The following is a 22,184-nucleotide window of genomic DNA, read 5'->3' as shown; positions in this document are numbered from 1 at the left end:
GAGAACCAGAAGTGCACACTACCTTTTTTTCGTGTCTTTTCCTTGATCTTTAGCAACAGTTGAAGTAGGCTTCCAAGGTTGGCAACGACGAACAAGCAGGTCCCATGGAGGTAATTCAACTTTTCTCCCCAGCCGTCTCTCTTCCCTTGAGCTCAACCTCTCACACGATACTGATCTTTCTAGTGTTTTCTCTTGGATCACAACAATCTTCTACACTTCACCAACTGACCACCTCTCGTCATCTCGCCATCTCGCCCCCAGCACTTGTTCTATCACCATGTTAATCCACGCCATTCTCCTCACAGTCCTGGAGGGGGCTATAAGCCAGCATTTGCGGTCGTCGAGCTTCGTCGAAGAAAACCTCCACCGCTCACAAGATGAGATCACCGGTCTACTCGGGTCGCCAACTATCTGGCCCAAGTCGCCAGTGTTTTCACCAGAGTCTAATATCCGGCAAGTCTACCCACTGAGTCTGTCTACCCCTGCCAATATCTTAGTCTTCATTCATTCTAAAATCGAATTAGTGACGATCAACGGCAGGGAGTATCCCACTCACCGAGTGACTTATCAGGCCTTCTATCGTGACCTCACGCCCGGACTAGGCATCAGCCACACAGTCCACCTAGCACAGCGCTCTAAACAGTGAGTACTATGCACTGATTCTTGAGGTCTAATGAGCTAACCATGACTTTGTTCATAGGAACATCAATCCCCGACACCTCGTTCAGGAACTGCGGTATAACAGCAGGTCTCGATCGACGTGTTTCGACTTTACGGAGGTCGTGATTCGTAGCTGGAGGATCAGATTCTTCGGGCAAGGACGGACGGCTGAGGAGGTTTCTGGCTTCATCAGGGAAAACAATTTTGGCTGTCAGTGGTGGCATGAGGGTCACCCGTGTGACTGCTATCCCGAGCTGTGTCTCGATCCTATGTGGGCGATACGGCCTACATCAGAATTTCAGGCAGCTTGTGCCTCGCTCAGGCGAGATTTTGCTTCGGTCCATTTGGTTTGTGCTCAATGACAATCACTTAACTTGGATATGGTTACCGCTTTCTCTACTGCTCTCTGATGTTCTAGTCCCTGGTTGCACTCTCAAATTAATAACTGCCGCTATTATTACTTTGTTCCTGCAATATTCCTTCTAAAGTCTCGTCGTATGTCATCGAAAAATGGCCCAACTTGTGGCTACTGTAACATCCTTATTCCTATTGGTCATTTGCCATATTAAATGATTGGTAGAGAGCGTTAAATAACCGTCCCAAGTATGATGTACAGAATGATACTCTAGATATGATTATTTAGGCTTCTGAACATATTTCCTTTCAGTCACTTCTGTTCTCCTTCCTAAGCATCATATCTTCCATACTTACCAAATCAGGAAGGATGGTGATTAAGCAGATCCCCGGATCCACCGTGTTTGTTCAGTTTGCAGTCGATGATCATCACCAACTTTCCCCGTCGCTCCTCCCTCAGCTACTCGACGAAACAGGATCTACTCTTTACGAAACACACTCAGATCACGATTGAATCGAGCCATTCCTAGAATTTCTTCCAATTCCCATTCCACACATCACCCATCATGTCTCGCGCCGGAATGTGGGCCAAAGCAATCGGAGGGTAAGTGCTGCAACGGCCGGCACCAGTCAACTCAGCTAACAACATGATTCCTCCAGTGGCGTCCTCTTCTGCGTCGGCGGTCCAGCCCTCGTCCAATACATCCGCCCCTCAGACGAAGAGCTTGTCAAGCGGTATAACCCAGACCTGCAGAAGCGCAGCGCAGAGCAAGGAGACCGCAAGGCCCAGGAATTCGATGATTATGTCCAGAAGCTGAAGGAGTGGTCGAAATCGGATAAGTCTAGTATGTTGGAACGTGGACCTAGGACGTAAATTGGGATAGTATGGCTAATCCATGTTCTTGTGTCTGTTTAGTTTGGTACGCCGCGCAAGAAGAGCAGGACCGGAAGCGCGCAGAGCTCGAGGCGCAGCGGGCTCGGGCGAAGGAGGAGTCCAGGATACAACGTGAGGAGATGCGGAAGGAGCTGCTGGGTGAGAAATGAACGTTTTGAAGACATCGTCCGCCATTTTCCAAACCCTCTTACGCCTTTTTCCGTATCCACCTTCAATATCGACCCGTTTTCTTGGTGGTCGCCGGTTTGATCCGCGAATTCTCCCCGCTCCAAATCGCCTTGAGCCTTCTTTTCGTCATCTGCTGGGCAAAGTTTTCCTTGGTGCCTTGGAGAAGGATGCTGTATGATTATAAAAGCGTGTACGATATGATATACCTGCCGGTGGAAATTGCTTGAGCCGCGGGGTATTGATCTACGATGCCATTTGTGTATTATTTATTGACGAGCGTCTCCAATTTTGAATATTATCTCACAAATACCACTCTTCTTGAAAACATATCATTTATGTCTTGGCTGAACATATACAAAGTCTTCTTTCTTTGGCTTGATTTACTCAGGCTCCTGATGCTGCCATTCCTCCCGCAGAGCCTTGACATCCACACCACAAGCCTCGGCCTTCTTCACAATAGCTCGAGCTTTATGCGCAACGGGTACATCAATCATCTTCCCATCCAACGTCCACGCACCTCGTCCCGCCGCAGCAGCCTTATCATCAGCAATAACAACACGCATCGCCCAGGTAGTCTCCGCCGGATCCGGACCAAAGATCTCATTCGCCGTCTTCACCTGCGAGGGATGAATACATTGCTTCCCATTAAATCCCAATCGACGTCCATCACGGCATTCCTCCTCCAAAACCGCTGGCGGAGACCCATCAGCTTTATCAGATTTATACGCCGTGCAGACCAAATCAATCGTAGACGGGAGGTTCGCGGCACGCGCAGCGGTCGCGATTGCCGAGCGTGCGAAGAGGAATTCTGTCAATGAGGGAGTTCGCGTGATACTCAGATCTAGAGCGAAGTCTTCAGCTGCGAAGATCAATCCTTGGAGGAGGGGTGAGGCGGCGCATATCTCTGAGAGATTCGTTAAAGACTTGGCGGACTCGATAAGGGCGAGAAGTGAAATTGGAGGTCTGTTTTCTCGGGGCGGGAGCTGTGATAGAGTGTGACTGACGACATCGGTGACGAATGTCAGGTCCGAGGCTGAATTGACCTTGGGGATGACGATGGTAGTCAGGTTGGGTGATTGAAGCTGAATAGATTATTACCGATGTGAGCTTTGCATCATCTTATTTTCTTATTGTGAAGCTACTGACCACCTCCGTCAAATCCCCCAACGCCATTCCGCTATCCACCGAGTTGATGCGCACCGCGCGCTCGCGAATATTCTCCGGCGTAGGCTGATCGATGGCTCTCCGCACCAGCGACCGAGCCTCCGCCTTCATGTGCGGCGTGACACTGTCCTCGAGATCATAGGTGAGACAATCCGCCACTAGCGAGCGGGATTTGTCGAGAAATCGCTGTGACGAACCGGGGACTGTTTATAGTGAGGAAGATTATTTGTTAGCATCACTGAGCAACCAAGGAGAGCTCCCTCCACATGGTACAAATGCGGGGAAAGACGCGGTACGCGGGCGGTTGCGTTTTACTTACCGTATAGCAAGGACCGGCGGAGGGTGTTGCGGGCTGCCATGGTGAGATCTGTGAGCTGCTTGCGAGGCTGCTGTCAGATACTTGAGAGGAGCTTATAATTGTGGTCGTGGCGAAGAAAGGAAATGCGTCGCGAGGACGTGAGGAGAAGCTTAGCCGACCGATCGGGATGTTTCACTATGACTCGGGGGATCTGCTTTTACCCGCACCACCACGAAATATACAGATCAGCGACGACTGTCAATGTATTAAAGGGGTATAATCAATATCTGAAAAAAGTCACCGAGATGGAAACAAATTTTATGCTCTGATTTACGGCTTTATCCTTAGAATCACAATTAAATCCCAAAGCTAATTGCACTCGAGTTTTCGGGTACATACTCATCGGCTGCAAGTCGCCTTTATGCCGCCGGCCGAAATTCCCCACGCTCGGCATTGGCTTCTCCACGCCGATTTAACTGGAAACGAACTATAACAATACAAAGAGGCCTATTACCTAGGTCGGTAACATTTGCCGAGAGTAAATACTAGGCGTCTATGTCTATGTGGGAACAATTTGTTGTCACCGGTGTTTTCCACGTAAGATCTCGCCAATCTGTAGGTACTCCGGTTACCTCCCAGCCCAAATGTGATGCGAAATATATCTTGGAACCTACTGTTCTAAGAGGCAATTCCGCCCGAGCTTATTCAACGCCTCAAACCTAGTGAAGGCTGTTACTGGATATACACTCCATGTCTTACTATCCATGCCATCAATCATTCTCATCATTAAAACAAGATTTCTATTCATCAAACACTTTCCTATCAAATTTCGACTTCACCCAGCCACATCACTCAATCCTTTGAGCGCTGGACACATCAGGCACACCCCGACCCTCAGTAATCTTAGCATCAATAATCTCATCAATAGGGATTTCACCCAGACGAGACACAACATGATTCAAAGTTGGCAACGCATCCCACCCAAGAGCATTAATCTCAATCTTAGCATTCTTCGTCCGACGAAGGCGCGTCACCTTGGACGGAACAACCTTCGATTCCTGCGCATGGGGAACGAAAACAGGATACTCCGCCTCAGCTTCACCCTTAGTGACCCGACCAACCTTGGGAATATAACGATAAACCAAAATACCCTCATCATCTTCACCACCAATAGTACCCTTATCCGCGGCTGGATCTTCGTCTTCCAAATCCTCCAATTCAAAGTGTCCCCACACAGCACCCTGCCAGCTCGTCTGATACCGGTACGAGTTGTTGCGCTCGTGGATATCAATAGCAGTGTAGAGCTTCGGCATACCGAGTTCCTCCCGACCAGAAACGATCGGGTCAGCCAGACTCTCGAATAGAATGGGCATGTAAGTACCCTTGATCACTTCGCCGTTTTCCTTCTTATACTGCACTCCGTGGATGTACAGGCCAATATGGCGGTAGCCACCACCGCCCAGCCAGTCCATGCCGTTCAGGGTGGTCTGGGAGAAGCTGGCGCGGGCGACGCTGCCGGGCCCAATGAAGCTGTAGCGGTCAGAGGGGAAGAGGTTCTTTAGCAGGGTGCGGCTGGTCTTGAATTTGATGGAGGCTGTCTGGAAGGTGGATTCAAGGGACTTCAGGGCACGGTCGTTGCCCATGAAATCTTGGCGAGGGCCTGGCATGGGTCCGAAAACGATGGGTTGACGCCAGTACATGTGTGGGTTTTGGGACCACTGGTGCTTGCGGAGGACTTGGGCGGAGTGGTCGAACTCGTCGTGGCCGTAGATGTACACGACCATACCAAATGCTATAAGGTGGATGTTAGTATTTCATATATCTCTCACGAAAACGGTTTTCTTAATGGTTCTCTGTAGACATACCCTTCTCGGGAGCGATGAGCTGCGCAGACTCGCGAGTCATCTCTTGGATAGTGGTGGCACGTCCATGACGGGCCTTCTCATAAAGCTTCAATCTCTCCGGGACCTCTGCGGCCGAGATGCCTCGCGGCAACATGACAGACAAAGAAACTGCATCTTCAATAGCCATAGCACCACCAGAGGCACGATACGGCAGGAAGGGGTGAACAGCATCACCCAACACAGCCAGACGGTCATTCACCCATGTGGGCAGAGTAGGCATGTCAAGAAGCGGCCACAGCTTCAGGGTCTGCGGGTCAGCCTTTGCGAGGAGCTTCCGCACCTGAGGGTTGAAATCCTTGAAAACCTCAAGTAGGGTTTCCTTTCCAATCTGCTGGTTGTAAGAATCACCACCGGCATCAATAGTCGTCAATGAATCCGGATGAATGCAGACAAAGTTCAGCAGCTCATTGTTCGAGCAAGGATAGATGACCACGCGACGGTCGGAGGAATCCCACATATCGACGGCACCGAAGTCATTAGCAATGCTGTTGGTCTCGGGATCATCCAGGGCCTGTTGGCGGGAGATCAGGAAGCGGAAAGCGTTCTTGCCCGAGGGGCCGGGCTTGATGTCCTGAGTGAGCTTGGTGCGAGTGAGAGAGTGTACGCCATCGGCACCGATCAGGACATCACCCTTGATCACATCGCCGTTCCCCAAAGTCACGGTCGCGTTGTGCGGGTCAACGTCGACGACCTTGCTGGCAGTATGTAGAACGGCGGGCTCTCCCTTGCCTGGTGCTTGAGCGGCAGTCTTGAGTCCTTCGTGGAAGTGGGCGCGGTGAACGAGCAGCCAGCTCTAGTAATGTAAGTCAGTTAATATTCCTCAGGTTAGAAAGTAACGATCAGTACTTACGTGTCGCCACATGCCCGCATGCTGCTTTACTTGCGTGATGTGAACGGGTTCTCCCGATGGGGTATACTCTCGCAACTATCGACATTGTTAGTTCAACCATCTTCACTCTGATGACCAAATTGGAATGGAAATTACCAATTCACACTCGACAGCGCCAAACTTGGTCGCATCAATTCCCAGTCTTTGCAGAACTCCATTGGCATTTGGAGACAAATGGATGGCAGCGCCGATTTCGTTGGCGAATCGCGATCGCTCGAATAGCTGGATTATAGTTAGCGTACACAATCCCCATCTTATCTCTTCTACTCTTCATGCGACAAAGCAGACCCAAAACTAACCTCAACACGATGACCCTGCTGGCGCAAAGCAATAGCCGCGGTCAAGCCACCGATGCCCGCACCGACGATCAAGACACGAAGGCCGCTGTCATTGTTGAGTTCTTTGATCGCCATCTTGCGTACACTTCTTCCCTGTGGTATAGCAACTGAGTACCAGAACTCAAGGTCCCGTATTCTCCGCGCGTCTGGGGTAAATATTTAAGTATGGCTATAACTTGGTCATGTTCTTCGATAGGCCCCTCCCCTTGCGTCCCTCATTCGGGTACCGACTTGGGGCCGTATCGGTCGTTCAATTGCAGAGGCCTCGGATGTCCATTTCGGCTCCACCTCGGAGAGCCACGCGCGACCGCGCGGGCGGGGGAATCGAATGTATATGAATTGTTGGTGCTGCTAGCCATGGCATGATCGGTGATACCAAGCTTTCTCTTTCTGTTTTTATTATTTTGTTGTTTACTTCATTTTTGAGGGGATCTTCAATATGCCCAACGAAATCAAAGATATCACCACCCGGGATGAAACATCCTTCCCCTACATCTTCGAACAGAATGTGTCCATATCTTTAAAGGACCAATCGGGTGTGGTGCGATGCAACGTCTATCGCCCTAAGGGCTCGGACAAAGTTCCGGTCCTGGTGACCTATGGACCTTACGGCAAGGACATTCCTTACAAGGACTTCCACCCTAAGAGCTTCAGCGAGGTCAACCCCGAGCAGAAATCAGAGCATTCTGCTTGGGAGACACCAGATCCCAAGTACTGGACTACCCAGGGCTATGCCGTGGTGCGCGCTGATGAGCGCGGCACTGGCCAGTCAGTCGGCAAGCTCGATACCATGTCGCGTGGCACCAGCGAAGCTTTCTTCGATGTGGTCGAGTGGGCGGCTGAGCAGCCCTGGTCGTCTGGCAAGGTTGGCTTGCTGGGAATCAGTTACTTTGCTGGTAGTCAATGGCGTGTCGCTGCTCGGCAGCCAAAGGGTCTGGCATGTATGATTCCCTGGGAGGGCATGTCTGATTACTACAGAGATCGATGCAGACACGGTGGAATTCTGTCCAATGCTTTCATCAAGTTCTGGTGGAACCGCCAGGTTGTGAGCAACCAGTATGGTCTGGGTGGTCGTGCGGCTCGCAATTGGGGACCTGATTCCATTGAGGGAGACTTGTCAGAGGAGGAGTTGGTACAGAACCGTCAGGATCAGACCATCGACAACGAGGAGAACAAGTTCCGCGATGATCTCTACTACGCCTCTAAGGAGTACAGTCTCTCCGATATCCAGGTGCCTCTTCTGTCTGTGGCTAACTGGGGTGGTATTCTTCTTCACCTGCGTGGAAACGTTGAAGGATGGACCCACGCTGGTTCCGAGCTCAAGTACCTCCGCTTTATCACTGGTCGTCACGATCTGCCCTTCTACTACTCTCAGGAGGTTGAGCTGCAACGCAGCTTCTTGGATGCCTTCTTGAAGGGCGAGGATCGCGAGGGCTGGTCTACTGGAAAGGCCCCCAAGGTCAATATCATGTTGCGCAAGGGTGATGTTGGCTTCGACAATGCCGAAGCCGAGGCGCAATTCCCTCGCCGCATCGAGCACGAGTGGCCCATTGCTCGCACTCAATACACCAAGTACTACTTGACATCGCAGCGTGAGCTGATCAAACACGCTCCCATTGAGCGCCAGACCAAGATCTCCTACCAGGCTCTGGGTACCATGGAAAACCCACAACTGGTGCAATTCGTCACTCCGGCCTTTGAGAAGGAGACTGAGATTACTGGACACATCGTCGCACACTTGAATGTTTCTATGAGCGCCACCCCCGGTGCTCCCACCCCCAGGACCTGGACCTCTTCCTCACTCTCCGCTATATCTCCCCCGAAGGCAAGGAGGTCTTCTACACCGGTACCGCCGGTGACCCCGTTCCCCTGTGCAAGGGTTGGCTGCGTGTCAGCATGCGCAAGGTCGATGAGCAGAACTCTCGCAACCGACCTTGGCTGCCCCACCGTAACTACTACTCTACGGATGTGCAGCCCGTTCTTCCTGGTGAAGTTTATCCCGTTGATGTGGAGATTTGGCCGACCAACGTGGTGGTTGAGAAGGGTGGAAAGATCATTCTGGAGGTTGCCAGTGGTGATACCCAGGGATCCGGAATCTTCCAACATAACTCTCCTATTGACCGGTAAGTCTCTTTCATTCTACTTACTCGATGGCACAGTGCTAATAAAGATTGTAGATCCGTGGAACGCTTCCAGGGCCAGAACCACATTCACTTTGGTCTCGGTGACAACTACGTGACTCTGCCTATTATTCCTTGAAATATTGGTGAATAGGTAGAAATGATTATTGTAAATGAATGATATATAGACTCAATGAAGATATTTCCTATATTGCACTTGAATTCATTACCTCACCTAAGCTCCCTTATATTTAACATGAAGTAGCGTCATGATCAGTCATCCAATATCCGTGCTCTCCTACTACGGCTTACTCCCGTTCCTAGCTATGCACCACCAACGTGGCTTGCATAAAGTGGCATATGCCGACCAAGAAAAGCGCAAAATAGACCCTGCCCTGCATGACCCTGGTTCCCGATCTAAACAGCCGAACTCCCCCAGGCCATTAACTCCGAATGTCCGAAGTCCGCACGGTCATTACCCCACAGCCGATGTGGTCGAAGGTGGTCCCGAGACGGAAGTCCCCGCACGAAGATATAGATCAAATACAAGCAAGAACTAGTACCTCTCACGCAACCACGAAATTCATCCATCTCTACTATTCTTACCTCTTAGCTATCTTCCACCTTCAAGTCACATCAGCCCATCATGGCCGCAAAGACACCCAAGAACCTCCGCCCCCTCAACCGGTACATCACCACCCACAATGCCGAAGGAAAAGCCATCTTCTCCAACACTCTCTCCGAGGAAATGCCCCTCCAACACATCCCAGATGGCGCAGACTTCAGTCTCGCCTATACCTCGGACCATTTCCCCGCCCAACTGAACAACGACGCCGATATCAACGAGTACGCCGGCTACCTCAGCTCTCCCCCGGGCATCACAATCTCCGGCGGCAACGTCTGCCGTATCGTCGATATTCAGCCCGGCTCATTGAGCCCCATGCACCGCACCGTGTCGCTGGATTACGGTGTCGTTCTGGAGGGCGAGGTGGAGCTTGTTTTGGATTCGGGGGAGACGAGACTTCTCAAGCGTGGTGATGTTGCTATTCAGCGTGGTACTAATCATGCTTGGCGGAATGTTACTCCTGATGTTGTTGATCCTGTGACGGGTGAGCGTACGCCGCAGTGGGCGCGTATGTTGTATGTTCTTTCTCCGAGCCAGCCTATTGAGATTGGGGGGAAGGGATTGGGGGAGGTTGTTGATGGTATTGGTGTTCGCGCTAGCACTTAGGGAATTATGGATATTTAGATATAGATGTGAAGCTTTATGAAATCAAATTTAAATGACATGTGTCAGCGACAAATACCTATGTTTCTTTAGCCGATGAAAATTCAAATAAGGGAAGCATCTCTACATTGATACCGTAATACGTATGTATAGAAGAATAGACTAAGATTTCCTTTGAAGAGATTGCATTGCTAACTTAGAGGACAAATGAAACGCCACGCACAACCAAAACAAAAGAATTTGAATAGATACACAGATACAACAGTTATCTAAATACGCAACTTCACAAACGTCCAGGTGTAGTATCCCAGTGTCGACACCGTTGCCACAAGCGATATCAGTGTGAGACTAACACCAGTAATGATTCCTTGCTCGAAGAATCCAATCTTGAAACCAGGTCGCTGCTTGGTGGAAGGGAGAGGGGCGATTGCCTCACGCCAGAGTGCGTCAGACTTGACGGTGTTCTTGTTTTCAAGAATTGTATGCGTGGCGTGAGCGGTGGCGGATGGGTTGATGAGTTGGGGACGAGGCTTCTGGAATGAAGATGTTGCGTAGCGGGTTCGGGGGCTGTAAGGTGTGTTTCGGGGGAGGGCGGGACCGACTGGAGATGGAGTTAGAAAAGATGTAGGAAAAAGGTTGGTGATGGAACGATTGGGAGATTTGTAGGGAAAGAATGGAAATGAAATGAGAAGGCATTTATCACGTACTCAGCATGTGGCTGGGGACATGGTTCACCCAGGAGATGTCGGCGTCGATGAATTGGGTGAGGTACTTGGCTGAAGCAGGTGCTGCGAATGCATAGACTGCCGTGAGATTCTCATTGCTAGTTCTGTTAGGTCGAAGCTCTTATAAGGGGAGGAATACAAAACATACAAGTTGATGTCAATAGCATCATCCAAGCTGGTAACAGGATGCACCACCAAGACCTTCTCATCGATCTTCTTCTTCAACAGAGGCGAGTTTCTATGCACGTTAGTATAGACCCAAATCTATCAAGGAACAGCACCTATGACTTACCGATCCTGCACCTCAACCACTCCCCAGTTACTACCCGATACCAACACGCGAGCTGACCGGTCTTTGTGAATAGAGTCGAGAACACCGGGTCGTCGTGGCGACGTGGAAACCTGTCTAGCCTCACCATTCTCTCCAGCGAGGTATTTCGAGGCATGCTGAATAACAGCCTCAACAAATGGCTTCATCACAAACTCATTCACTAACACGACATCTGGGCAGTATGGTGACCGTCCACCCAGCGCGAAACGAGCAGCGACCAGAGACTCGGCGGCTTCAGCAACCTTGCCGGTGCGATCAACGATCGCAACACTTCGTGAAATGGCGGGTGAAATCAGTCCGTTGGATCCATCTGCACCGGTCTGTACCACCAGCAAAACCTTGCTCAGGAATGAGGAGTCGGGTCGTTGGCTTGTGATCGCAAAGGTATCGTGATCCAGGGCTTCGGGGAGGATCTGACGCAGGAGCGCAGGCAGGGCCATGGTTGTTTGGGGGAGCTATTCAATTCCAATTTGAGCTTCTATCCATATATTCTCTGTCATAAGGAATTATGTATACCTCCAGGACGATACAATTTCCAGCGGCCAAAGCTGCCGTCAAAGCAGAAATGACCGAGAAGAAGAGGGTATGTGTAGACGGCACGATATACACAATACCAGCACCCTCCACATTCTCAGCATTATCCTTTCCTTGCGCAATGCGATACTCAACCTCCAAGTCCTTCTTCAAGCTCAAGGATTTATAATGCGTTCGCAGTTCTTGCAGCGCGAGGACCACCTCAGCGCGGATCTCCTGCTGAGTATGTCCCGAGTCTGCGCGAATCGCATCCTGAATCTCAGCAACATGCTCGACAAGCACCGACTGCAGGCGATGGAACTGTGTTTGACGGTACCGCGTGTTCTGGGTGCGGCCGTCGATATTCGCGGCGAGGATCCGGGACAAATCCATGATGGGCGGCAGGTATAGTGTATAGAAGAACGGAACAGAAAAAAAGGGAATCAAAGAATCAGAGAATCACCCAGACCCCTTCAAGAAGAAGAAGTATGCGCGCCCACTTTCTAACAGTATTAGCTAGCAACAATTTTGTGCTCGGGGCTATCATTAATTGCCAGCTTCTCCCTCCGAGGCTCCCATATCGATCGGGATGTGGGGGAGAATGCGGGCGCCCGTTGCCATCTCCCCCAGTTTGGCCGGTGTCTGGCCATTTCCCCCATTATTCTCCCCATTTGAACTCCATATTAGCTGAGCTGGGCTAAATGATCCGCTTAGTATCTCCGAGCGGATATGAGGGTGATCGAGTCACTTGGTGGGAGTGTGTCGATGTTCATCAAGACTTTCTCCAGAATCCTCACCCGCGCCATCATGTCTATGACTGCTACTTCCACCACGACGCGCTCGCTGTCCGTCCTCGCCGATTATGAGGTCCATCACAGCGGTTCTGAGCAGAGTACTGGCTCTGCTGTGCCGGTGAATTCGGATCAGCCTGCTGATTGGCCTACTCATCATCGTCGTATGCCGACGTATCGTCCTGCCAATTCACGACTTGACCTGGGGGAACGGCCCGCCGGTAATGGGCACCCTGCAGAGTACGCTTTCATTCAGATCATGTTGCATGGTGTATGGATAAATGCGGTATGTTCAGGGGAAAGATTTAGGGGGGAGGTGCTTGACAGGATGAACTAACATTTGGTAGTCTGTTGCCCGTCTGTGGCGGTTTACTGGTGGAAGGATCAACGACAAGATCTTCCATTACGAAGTTGGCGGAGAGTGGTAGATGCTTGGGCTTGGATGGATTGTTTTACTTGTTGTATTTTCGGAATTATTGTTCATCTTCGCATCGCTTCAATTGATTTCTTGTCCGATCAATCACGACGCGACAACATCTTAGAACTAACATGAGGGTTACCTCTTCTTATCACGGCTCCCTGCCCCGTAGGCCTTGCTGATAGACTCGAATTATCATCATGAAGCAAACTTCACAGCAGTATCCTGCGGAATTTCCGCAGCTTCAACATTCCAATCCGTGCAAGCATCAGCGTCCCCATCACACATCCCGCCACAAGCGACGGAAACGCATAAGGACTGTCCTCCAGATAATTGATAACATTCATACCATACAAGCCCGCAATAAACGTCGACACCGCAAACCCCAGCATACAAATCTCGAGTTGGGCCTCAAAAACCATAATCTGATTGCGTCGCACATCAAGAACAGACATGATGGCGTCTTGCGTGCGGTGCACTTCACTCAGCAACGCCCCTGCAGACTCGACGATCGCGTCGTGACTTTTATAGTACGCTTCAAGCAGGTATTCGACTTCTTGGTGGTCTTCGATGGCGTGGGGTCTGCCTGCTTGTTGGTCGGTGAGGTACATTTCGGCGAGATCTTCGTCATTGCTTAACAACTCTTGCAGTGCGGTACGCATCTGTCGAGCGCGCTGCTCGATGTGGACGAGTTTCTTGCCATTTTCCAGCAATGTGCGCGGCCCGGTTGAAGCAATGTCTTCGCTTTGTAGATCCTCGAGGCTATACTCGATCTCCTTCCGTATGAGTAAGTGTTCTGCCTCAAGGTGTGCAGTCACAGATGCCAAGGCTGCCTCGAAAACGCGAAGCTCATAAGGAAGAGAAACGGGGAACCCTGATCCGTGATTGCCGCGCAGTTTACTCTGGAGATCGGTCGCGAAGATCTCCTCCAGAAAGGCGTGCGGGTCGTTGTCCTTGGAACCACTTCGGATCAGGAGTACTCGGTTCGATTGAACCAGAAGTCTCAAAGAGAAAAGGCTGATGAAAATTGTCGATGGACGAATGACAAAGTGGGGTATCCCTTCTGATATCGCATCTGCAGTGCGTAGGTCGCGGCCATCGACCCCGTACTGGCGGGCGATATCTGCCTTGGTCAGGCGAGTCTCGGGCATCTCGATAGCCCCATTGGCGTCGAAGAGAGTGCAAATCAACTCGGTGGTTCCATTCATACGCCCGTGGGAGAGTTTGAGGGAGAGATTCATTATCTCTTGTGGCGTGGGCTTCGTTTGAATCGCTCGGATTTGTTGGTTGATATGGAGTGCTCTCCGCGGGATCCCCGGGATTCCCACTTTAGTCGAAAGCAAGATCATCCGTTTGGAGGATTCATTGTAGATCTGTAAGCTTTGTGACTGAGAATATCGAGAGAGGCCTCGTTCTAATCGAATGCTTTGTGGCCGGCACTCTTTGAACAGGTGTGATAACGTGTTTGAAATCGAGGGTCGCATGATGGAGAATTGATCAATGAAGGGGATAGGCGTTAGCTAGACATTCGTTCGCTAGTGCGATTTCCTGTCGCCTCCAGAGTTTCCGGTGTCAATTGAAGATATCTTGTTCGATTGGTGTCGCTGCTGGTTAGCTGGTCCCTGAATCGTGGGGAAGAGCGTCATCACGATCGGCATCGTCCGCACGGGCCACGCCATTCACTAAGGATCCCGGTTGGTCGATCCTCAACCCCCGTTATCTCCTTCGAACCAGTGTCTTTGCGGTTCGAATGAATCCAAAAGAAACATGGCCTCCAGCCCATGCCAAATCGGCGATGGTTTGAGTCATTTAATCGTTGTTTGTTGTCACGCAATCTATATCGGCGGTCCAGCACGTGGGGCTGAGGAGAATGAATGGTAAGCTCAAGATGCACGATCATTGGTCGACGTTGGTATGGTCTAAGATGTTAATCGAACTTCATGATGCTCATCAACAGGTTGATTGAACCTTTCCAGAAAGGAGAGACGCCAACTTTCATCCACCATGCTAAGGCTGGTCTACGAGTGCTGGCAAATGATCCTGAGGGATTACTGGTCTTCTCAGGGTAAGTAGCTTGTAAATATATCGAAAACAGGATAGGCTCAGCTCATCTCTTCTACACAGTGGTCCAACCAAAAAGTCTCGAACAGATCTTAGCGAAGGCCAATCATACCTTGTAGGACTGACCGTATCACAAACTTGAATAACGAAGCTAACAGCAAATAACAGAACCTAGTCCGCGACAACAATTATTTCCGACATGAATCGGATCTATCGACAATCGATCCATCGGCAGTCATATCAGAATCGCATGCAACGGACTCCTACCAAAACGTCCTCTTCTCACTACTTCGCTTCCGATCTCACACTGGCGTCTACCCCAAACGTGTCACTGTAGTGACACACGAGTTCAAACGTGCTCGCTTTATGGAATGTCACTTTCCTGCTATGGGCTTCTTGCCTCGCCTGGGTAGTGGGGAGGTCATGGCCTTCCCAAGAGTATCTCTGATTGGGATAGATCCGCCCGAAGAAGTCACTCCTATGGAATCTCTGGTTCAGGGCGAGTCTTTGAGGGGAATTGGACTATGGCGACGCGATTTGTATGGCGTCGGTCAAGACTTGGCCAGTAAACGCATCATTCGAGGGTGGGCACCAGGCATGGTGCATGAACTATGTCTCAACGGAGGTTACGAACCCGTCGTCGAGCAATTGGTCTCGTGGGATGGAGGAGCAGGAAATGAATGGTTTCCACACATTGAAAGGTTGCCATGGTACTATGGACATCCGCCATAATCACTTCTGCCAAATAGAAATCGTGCAGCATTCATCAAACACCACATCGAACACATAAGAAAATCAAATAAACAAATCCAAACCCGGCCAAACGCCAATGCAAGCTGTATCCCTCGTATCGGGTCATAAAACACCTCCTAATACCGCCCATTCAATCAGCCAGCCGATAGCTGACCAGTGTGCCAACCCGGTGGTTGTTTGTGCTGAAGCTTCGGAGCTGGACCTTCTCTGCGTTCTTGATCTCCTTGGCATCACTGTCGCCCCATTCCACAGGTACTTCCGAGTCGGCATCGGCGTAGACGAGAACGTTGAATGTGCAATCACCATCGAGGACGGGGAGGAAAGTGACGGAGGCGGTGATTTGGCGGAAAATGGCTTGGATCTCCTCTTGGATTTCCTTTTCGGTTTTCTCGACAGGCTCGGGGGCGGGAGCCTCGTTCTCTCTGTACAAATTTTCAAGTCGCTTGGGTTAGCACAGCACATAGACACGGGAAATGAGTTTGAACGTAGATAGGAGAGGATATTTACCCAGGGGCAGTATTCTCCTTATCACCCGCCTTCCGCGAACTCTGGCTCTTGGAGCTCTTGCCAAAGATTTCCACGTCAAACTGCCAGCGCTCCACGTGTTCCCCGGTCTCTTTGTCGGTGATGACAACCACGAGCTTCGAGATCTTTCCACCAGCCATCCATTTGTTCAGCTGCGACATGATCTTCTTGATATATGCCTTGACTTGGTCATCCGCCGACACTATCACAGAAGGTTAGACTGGAACGGCAAGGGCATGTTGTGTTTCGATAGGTGATCGTCCAAAGCTGCTAGGGAGGGAGAAACAAACCGAGCATGTTCAGGCCATATTTCTTGACACTGTAGTATTTTAGCGCGCCGAGACTTGAGTTTTAAAGGTGTTGCAATCCAACTTACGTTGTGAAGTCCTCGGGAGGGTAGACTGCGCGCTGGAATCTGGAGGAGTAATTGCGATGAGCTCCTGCTCTTCTGGTACAACAAAGCTTGCCACTCACAAGATTGAATTGATCGAGTATTCAAACTGAAAGACCATCAATTACTATTTCTCTCAATGTCATTGTAGGAAGGCAGAAAGAGAGGCTCACAAATTCGGATACCAGCTTGGCCGATCCTGTTTGTCTGGTAAGCTTCCTAATCGCATCAACAAAGTTTTGAATGGGTACCAACCTCTTATAGACAGCTTGTGAACCTTGGACTTGTCCTTTGTTTCAGGCATGGTGAGATTCAATCGAACGCACGAAGCAACGGAGAGATGTAGAGCAGTGGAGGGGAAGGAACCTTTGTTGTTTACACTCTCGAGGGTCGCCGCGGCGATCGCTCGACGATTCACCGCCCGGCGATTCTTTTTTCTCCGCAAACCACTTCCGCTCTATGATCTCCGCCAGATTATAACCAGCGCAAGGAGATAGGCCAATTCCTCTCTTCTTCCATGCCACTGCAGGATTCCCGATGCGAGGATGTCTGCAGTTAGTCCGATGGCTGAGCGCAGCGCCGAACGGTCGGATCGCGAGCCTCGCCTCGGCTGGCTTCTCGTCCCGGTATAATTCCCTTCGATCCTTCACCAATTCGGCCGTTTGGAGTGCCAGGGCAAAAGGATCTCCAAGTTCACCGGATACGGACCTCGAAAAGCGGATCGCCGCAATTCCTATCGATCGGTATCGCAACTTTTGCATCGTCGCCCACGTCGATCATGGGAAAAGTACACTCTCCGACCGGTTGCTGGAGCTCACGGGCACGATCCAGCCTGGTATGAATAAGCAGGTCCTTGACAAGTTGGATGTCGAGCGAGAGCGAGGAATCACTGTCAAGGCTCAGACCTGTACAATGATCTACAACCACAAGGGCGAGGATTACCTGCTACATTTGGTAGATACCCCAGGCCATGTGGACTTCCGTGCAGAGGTGTCGCGCAGTTATGCTAGCTGTGGAGGGGCCTTGCTCCTGGTCGATGCTAGTCAGGGTGTGCAGGCGCAGACTGTTGCCAACTTCTACCTAGCCTTTGCGCAGGGCCTCGAATTGATCCCGGTCATCAACAAGGTGGACTTGCCCTCGGCCGATCCGGAGCGGGCTCTGGAGCAGATGAAAAGCTCATTTGAGCTGGATACGGAGAACGCAGTCAAGGTTTCGGCGAAAACTGGATTGAACGTTGCAGAAGTGCTCCCGAGGGTGGTGGAGAAGATCCCAGCGTATGTTTCGATTATTCCGTTGAGCGAGCACAACCAACTTGTATTGTTCTAACATTATCCCTAGGCCAGTTGGAGATGTCTCTAAACCTCTCCGCATGCTTCTTGTGGACTCCTGGTACGACTCATACAAGGGTGTTATTCTTCTGGTACGCGTATTCGACGGCGAGGTCCGTCCCGGCCAGCAACTCATCTCGTTTGTCACCGGTCTCAAATACTATGTGGGTGAGGTCGGCATTATGTACCCCACTGAGACACCGCAGACGGTTCTCCGGGCCGGTCAGGTCGGCTATATCTATTTCAATCCCGGCATGAAGCGCAGTCAGGAGGCCAAGATTGGTGACACTTTCACTCGAGTCGGGTCTGAGAAGCTTGTCAAGCAACTCCCAGGTTTCGAAGAGCCCAAGTCTATGGTCTTCGTGGCAGTGTATCCCATGAATGCGGACCATTTTGAGCACTTGGAGGACAGCATCAACCAACTTATCTTGAATGACCGAAGTATCACAGTTCAAAAGGAGTCCTCCGAGGCACTAGGAGCTGGCTTCCGAATGGGCTTTTTGGGTACTCTCCATTGCTCTGTATTTGAGGACCGGCTTCGACAGGAACATGGTGCCAGTATCATCATTACTCCTCCCTCGGTCCCTGTTAAAGTGGTGTGGAAAGATGGCACGGAAGAAATCATCACCAACCCTGCAAAGTTCCCTGATGATGACAGTGTTCGTCTGAAAGTCGCAGAGGTGCAGGAACCCTACGTGTTGGTCACGATTACATTCCCGGACGAGTACCTCGGCAAAGTCATCGAGCTTTGCGAGGCCAACCGAGGCGAACAGGAAAGTATTGAATACTTCACTGCAAGCCAAGTCATCCTCAAGTATCAGCTACCACTGGCCCACCTGGTCGATGACTTCTTCGGCAAATTGAAAGGCAACACCAAAGGCTATGCCAGTCTAGACTACGAAGAATCTGCCTGGCGAGCCGGTAACATCGTCAAGCTCCAGCTTCTTGTGAACAAGGTTCCCGTTGACGCCGTTTCACGCATCATGCACATGGGCCAAGTCAACTGGCAAGGAAGACAGTGGGTCACCAAGTTCAAGCAGCATGTTGACAGACAACTTTTCGAGATTGTTATTCAGGCTGCCGTTGGTAAGAAGATCGTGGCTCGTGAAACGATCAAACCGTACCGCAAGGATGTCCTGGCAAAGCTTCATGCTAGTGATGTCAGTCGTCGGCGCAAGTTGTTGGAGAAGCAGAAGGAAGGCCGAAAGAGGCTTCGGGCTGTTGGAAACGTGGTGATTGAGCATAAGGCGTTCCAGGCCTTCTTGGCGAAATGATTGTACTATACTTGTATCTATATTTATGTATACCCCTCGAATGTGTTTTTTACAATGTCTTGTCAAATGCCAAAGTCGTTTTCACTATGTATAGAAGGTCTATGTACAAATGTGACCCTTTTTTCATTGGCTCCAATTCGAGTACTGGATAACCACATCCTCGCAACCAGCTCTATAGCACAAAGAGTCAATATACATCCTTCATCAAGCTCATCAAGCTTATTGGATCCATATTCAATCACAGCTTCGCCCACAGTCGCGCAGGAGTCTTCTCCGGCCGACCATATTGGCCCGTCACACCCAAATCCACGACAATCCCCTCGCCGAAGGCAGCTTCCTGACAATCCTCATCATCGACACCATTAACATGCTGCACAACAACAAAGTCAACTCGTCTTGGACCCAGAACCACCATTGGCGCATGCCACGTGCCAACCCCATACGTAACAGCCTGACCGCCGCGCGCAATGAACGCCTTCACATTCCGCAAATCGGGCGGATCGCGGATCGTAATCGTTTCACCCGCAGCGTTCTTCGCAGTAGCTACCTCGCCCTTAAGCGTCGGCGCAACGACAACCAAGAAAACGGGCTCTTCCTCGCCATCGCCCACCTTGGAATGACTGGATAGATCGGTGGGGATGAAAGTCTGATTTGTGAAAGGGTGACGCTCCAGAATGCGCACGTCGAAGACTTCTTTATCGGCTTGTTGTTTGGCGCTGATTGTGCGGAGTTTGCGCGGGAAGCAGCAGAACATGGTCATTCGTGCCGAGGCGGGTTTCCCGCTTGGGCAGCCATTGGTGTATCGGTCGATGAGGGGGGAGATGGGGCTGTATTTCAGGGCGGAGTTCTGGTTTGCTAGGACTGGTGTTGGATTATACGGGGGTAGTGAGGAGGGTTGAGGGGCGACGCTGATTTCTCGAGGGAGCGGCGAGCAGATGGCTGTTCCGAATGGCGCGAAACTAGCTGGTGTGAGGGGTTCGGGGACGAGGGTGAGGGATGGATTTGAGGTGAGGGTTGGCGCCATGCTGATGATTTGTTGGAGTTTGGGTAGCTCCAATTCACCGGGTATAGTTATTCTCTCGAGGGATTGTGACAATGAATGACCTGAGTTTAGGTTATAGGAATCTCCGCCTTTTTGAGTTGAGCGGAGAACTCGTCGGCGCCCGCCGGGCCTCATGATACGATAAGATAACCGATAAGATAAGCGGCCGGGCCCGAAGAGAGTCACCTGACGAAGTATATGGAAGATCTTTCTAAATGTCTTTTGAACTGTCTTTCTTAATAGCTAAAGTAAAAGCCTCAGTAGGTATTGTGAAGATATATAGGTAACCGATATACTTATCATTTACTATATCAGAGAATCGAATAGTCTACCGTGCGAAAGCACAAGTTGGCGTGCGATTAGCCTCAGCCTTGATAAATGACGCGAATATAATATACTACATACATTTGTTCATTCATTCATTCCTTAGCTGGTCGGTTGGTGTTGATATCCTTCAGAATTGCCTCTGCGCCAGCTTCGACCAATTTGGCAGCCAATCCTTCTCCCAGCGAATTGGCTTCATCAGTAGTTTCAAGTCTGGCCTCAACAGAATCCTGAACACTCTGAGAACCATCCAGACTCACAACGATAGCGCTCATTTTCAGTTTATCCGATTGAATCCATTCCGTCTCAACGCCAATAGGAACGCTGCAGCCACCTTCCAACGTCCTCATCAGTGACCGCTCAGCCAGACAGGCAAGAGTCGACTTGTGATCAGCGAGCTGGTTCAGCAATTCTTGCATTTTGGTATCACCTTTGCGAATCTCCAGACCGAGAGCACCTTGTCCAACAGCATGGAAGATACCTCCATCCTTCGACTGCAGGTACTGATTAATGCGATGCTGGAGGCCCACGCGTTGGAGACCTGCGGCAGACATAATCATGCACGTATACTCGTTTTCCGGGTCGTCAACCTTGGCAAGACGAGTCTCGACATTACCGCGTAAATTGGCAAACCGGAGGTTGGGATAGAGACGGCGAAGCTGAGCCGAGCGGCGGACCGAGGAAGTACCCACAACGGCCCCGTCAGGGAGAGTGTCCAGGCTGGTGTATGGCAAGCCAGCCTTGACAATTAAGGCGTCCCTGGCGTCATCCCGTGGTGGAATTGCTGCAAGCTCGCAATTCTCGGGCAATCTCGTCGGCATATCTACACATATTAGCAGCTGAGGGCTTCGAGGATTAAAGTTGATCAATTTATTTACCTTTCAGGCAGTGTACGATGAGATCCAGCTCGCCAGAGGTAAGCTTCTCTTCCAGCTCAGAAGTCCACAAATTCTTGGCACCAAACTCATACAATGCAGTCAACTTGTCTTTATCCCCCAGCGTGCGAAGAGCTTCAATTTCGAATGATTCATTGGGCGCAATCTTTTGTAGGCTGGCTCGGATGCCCTCTGCCTGAACCACGGCCAGATTGGACCGCCGAGTCCCAATTCGCACAGGCGCGTTGGCGGATAATGCAGTTTCAGTCATGGTAGCGCTGTTGATTTTAGTCACGATTGGTAAAGAGACAGGATGGGATTCGAAACATGGCCTCCATTGCTTGCACGACAGGGTCCATCAGCCCCACGCTAAGCGATCACCTAATTTAGTGTGGGCAGACACTAGAGCCTCGACAGGGTAACATCGCCAATCTTGATGGGTGAATCACACAAATCAAGGCCATTTGATTCTGACTATTACCATGCCATTTCTTTCTTTCCTCTTGGGTTTCTCGAAGCTTAGTGGTTTATTTACAGTTTCCACGTGACTTCCTGAGAGTACTTTCACAGATTAGATTCTGTCGAGTTGGAAGTTTTGGAGCGTTCAACACGAAGGAATCTAATATTGGAAGGCGCAGATTCAAGTTGACAAGGTCAAGATGGAAAATCTTCTGGGTATTCCAGGAATATCCTCCATTAGAAGGTGAGCACGCCAACTTTTTGGTACACATTGCTTTGAGAAATATACGAGAGACTGGGTCTTGCCCAACATATTTCTGCACGTACTTCCAATCAACGTCCACTCGAAAGCTTGA

At 50.6% G+C, this 22,184-nt stretch overlaps 14 protein-coding genes across 14 annotated transcripts; 7 read left to right on the top strand and 7 right to left on the bottom strand.

Annotated features, from left to right (window-relative positions):
* Positions 1-277: 277 nt before the first annotated feature.
* Positions 278-1,102, top strand: N7473_006469 (uncharacterized protein; the record flags this gene model as incomplete). The annotated part of the gene is made up of 3 exons (XM_057152409.1): positions 278-642; positions 701-1,007; positions 1,079-1,102. 3 exons carry the CDS (start codon positions 278-280, stop codon positions 1,100-1,102), a joined length of 696 nt encoding a protein of 231 aa, XP_057010214.1.
* A 478-nt stretch (positions 1,103-1,580) lies between these two features.
* N7473_006468 (uncharacterized protein) lies at positions 1,581-2,058 on the top strand (the record flags this gene model as incomplete). Its single annotated transcript, XM_057152408.1, has 3 exons — positions 1,581-1,618; positions 1,675-1,859; positions 1,931-2,058. The coding sequence occupies 3 exons, from the start codon at positions 1,581-1,583 to the stop codon at positions 2,056-2,058; spliced, it is 351 nt and encodes a 116-aa protein (XP_057010213.1).
* A 399-nt stretch (positions 2,059-2,457) lies between these two features.
* N7473_006467 (HpcH/HpaI aldolase/citrate lyase family protein) lies at positions 2,458-3,600 on the bottom strand (the record flags this gene model as incomplete). The annotated part of the gene is made up of 3 exons (XM_057152407.1): positions 2,458-3,159; positions 3,224-3,444; positions 3,561-3,600. 3 exons carry the CDS (start codon positions 3,598-3,600, stop codon positions 2,458-2,460), a joined length of 963 nt encoding a protein of 320 aa, XP_057010212.1.
* Positions 3,601-4,387: 787 nt separating this feature from the next.
* On the bottom strand, positions 4,388-6,745 carry N7473_006466 (uncharacterized protein; the record flags this gene model as incomplete). The annotated part of the gene is made up of 5 exons (XM_057152406.1): positions 4,388-5,331; positions 5,405-6,236; positions 6,294-6,368; positions 6,429-6,554; positions 6,632-6,745. 5 exons carry the CDS (start codon positions 6,743-6,745, stop codon positions 4,388-4,390), a joined length of 2,091 nt encoding a protein of 696 aa, XP_057010211.1.
* Positions 6,746-7,109: 364 nt separating this feature from the next.
* Positions 7,110-8,980, top strand: N7473_006465 (CocE/NonD family hydrolase; the record flags this gene model as incomplete). The annotated part of the gene is given in 3 exon segments (XM_057152405.1): positions 7,110-8,414; positions 8,426-8,793; positions 8,848-8,980. The coding sequence occupies 3 exon segments, from the start codon at positions 7,110-7,112 to the stop codon at positions 8,927-8,929; spliced, it is 1,755 nt and encodes a 584-aa protein (XP_057010210.1). The 3' UTR covers positions 8,930-8,980.
* A 456-nt stretch (positions 8,981-9,436) lies between these two features.
* On the top strand, positions 9,437-10,021 carry N7473_006464 (cupin domain-containing protein; the record flags this gene model as incomplete). The annotated part of the gene is made up of 1 exon (XM_057152404.1): positions 9,437-10,021. The coding sequence occupies one exon, from the start codon at positions 9,437-9,439 to the stop codon at positions 10,019-10,021; it is 585 nt and encodes a 194-aa protein (XP_057010209.1).
* A 266-nt stretch (positions 10,022-10,287) lies between these two features.
* Positions 10,288-11,980, bottom strand: N7473_006463 (uncharacterized protein; the record flags this gene model as incomplete). Its single annotated transcript, XM_057152403.1, has 5 exons — positions 10,288-10,619; positions 10,726-10,841; positions 10,892-10,981; positions 11,036-11,529; positions 11,591-11,980. The coding sequence occupies 5 exons, from the start codon at positions 11,978-11,980 to the stop codon at positions 10,288-10,290; spliced, it is 1,422 nt and encodes a 473-aa protein (XP_057010208.1).
* A 336-nt stretch (positions 11,981-12,316) lies between these two features.
* On the top strand, positions 12,317-12,806 carry N7473_006462 (uncharacterized protein; the record flags this gene model as incomplete). Its single annotated transcript, XM_057152402.1, has 2 exons — positions 12,317-12,664; positions 12,726-12,806. 2 exons carry the CDS (start codon positions 12,317-12,319, stop codon positions 12,804-12,806), a joined length of 429 nt encoding a protein of 142 aa, XP_057010207.1.
* Positions 12,807-13,008: 202 nt separating this feature from the next.
* Positions 13,009-14,037, bottom strand: N7473_006461 (CorA family magnesium transporter; the record flags this gene model as incomplete). Its single annotated transcript, XM_057152401.1, has 1 exon — positions 13,009-14,037. The coding sequence occupies one exon, from the start codon at positions 14,035-14,037 to the stop codon at positions 13,009-13,011; it is 1,029 nt and encodes a 342-aa protein (XP_057010206.1).
* Positions 14,038-14,563: 526 nt separating this feature from the next.
* N7473_006460 (DUF218 domain protein) lies at positions 14,564-15,589 on the top strand (the record flags this gene model as incomplete). The annotated part of the gene is made up of 4 exons (XM_057152400.1): positions 14,564-14,673; positions 14,754-14,861; positions 14,921-14,972; positions 15,026-15,589. 4 exons carry the CDS (start codon positions 14,564-14,566, stop codon positions 15,587-15,589), a joined length of 834 nt encoding a protein of 277 aa, XP_057010205.1.
* Positions 15,590-15,740: 151 nt separating this feature from the next.
* Positions 15,741-16,830, bottom strand: N7473_006459 (spindle checkpoint protein MAD2; the record flags this gene model as incomplete). Its single annotated transcript, XM_057152399.1, has 7 exons — positions 15,741-16,032; positions 16,118-16,337; positions 16,426-16,454; positions 16,512-16,550; positions 16,610-16,635; positions 16,700-16,725; positions 16,782-16,830. The coding sequence occupies 7 exons, from the start codon at positions 16,828-16,830 to the stop codon at positions 15,741-15,743; spliced, it is 681 nt and encodes a 226-aa protein (XP_057010204.1).
* Positions 16,831-16,987: 157 nt separating this feature from the next.
* N7473_006458 (GTPase GUF1) lies at positions 16,988-19,225 on the top strand. Its single transcript, XM_057152398.1, has 2 exons — positions 16,988-17,800; positions 17,865-19,225. The coding sequence occupies exons 1-2, from the start codon at positions 17,064-17,066 to the stop codon at positions 19,126-19,128; spliced, it is 2,001 nt and encodes a 666-aa protein (XP_057010203.1). The 5' UTR covers positions 16,988-17,063; the 3' UTR covers positions 19,129-19,225.
* A 141-nt stretch (positions 19,226-19,366) lies between these two features.
* On the bottom strand, positions 19,367-20,152 carry N7473_006457 (ureidoglycolate hydrolase; the record flags this gene model as incomplete). Its single annotated transcript, XM_057152397.1, has 1 exon — positions 19,367-20,152. The coding sequence occupies one exon, from the start codon at positions 20,150-20,152 to the stop codon at positions 19,367-19,369; it is 786 nt and encodes a 261-aa protein (XP_057010202.1).
* Positions 20,153-20,491: 339 nt separating this feature from the next.
* On the bottom strand, positions 20,492-21,701 carry N7473_006456 (porphobilinogen deaminase). The gene is made up of 2 exons (XM_057152396.1): positions 21,373-21,701; positions 20,492-21,317 (listed from the first exon to the last, which is right to left on the bottom strand). The coding sequence occupies exons 1-2, from the start codon at positions 21,638-21,640 to the stop codon at positions 20,590-20,592; spliced, it is 996 nt and encodes a 331-aa protein (XP_057010201.1). The 5' UTR covers positions 21,641-21,701; the 3' UTR covers positions 20,492-20,589.
* Between the last annotated feature and the right edge of the window lie 483 nt (positions 21,702-22,184).

This window comes from Penicillium subrubescens (assembly GCF_028828155.1).
Source record: "Penicillium subrubescens strain IBT 31985 chromosome Unknown utg000004l_segment0_segment0, whole genome shotgun sequence".
In the NCBI taxonomy this organism is placed as follows: Eukaryota; Fungi; Ascomycota; class Eurotiomycetes; order Eurotiales; family Aspergillaceae; genus Penicillium; species Penicillium subrubescens.
This window is presented reverse-complemented; position numbering and strand designations above follow the sequence as displayed.

Bases quoted from the DNA above. Each gene is read 5' to 3' on its own strand.
- N7473_006456 (XM_057152396.1), bottom strand. From the start codon at position 21,640: ATGACTGAAACTGCATTATCCGCCAACGCGCCTGTGCGAATTGGGACT. The intron at 21,318-21,372 runs GTAAATAAATTG...TAATATGTGTAG, and splicing joins CATCGTACACTGCCTGAAAG to ATATGCCGACGAGATTGCCC.
- N7473_006458 (XM_057152398.1), top strand. From the start codon at position 17,064: ATGCGAGGATGTCTGCAGTTAGTCCGATGGCTGAGCGCAGCGCCGAAC. The intron at 17,801-17,864 runs GTATGTTTCGAT...CATTATCCCTAG, and splicing joins GTGGTGGAGAAGATCCCAGC to GCCAGTTGGAGATGTCTCTA.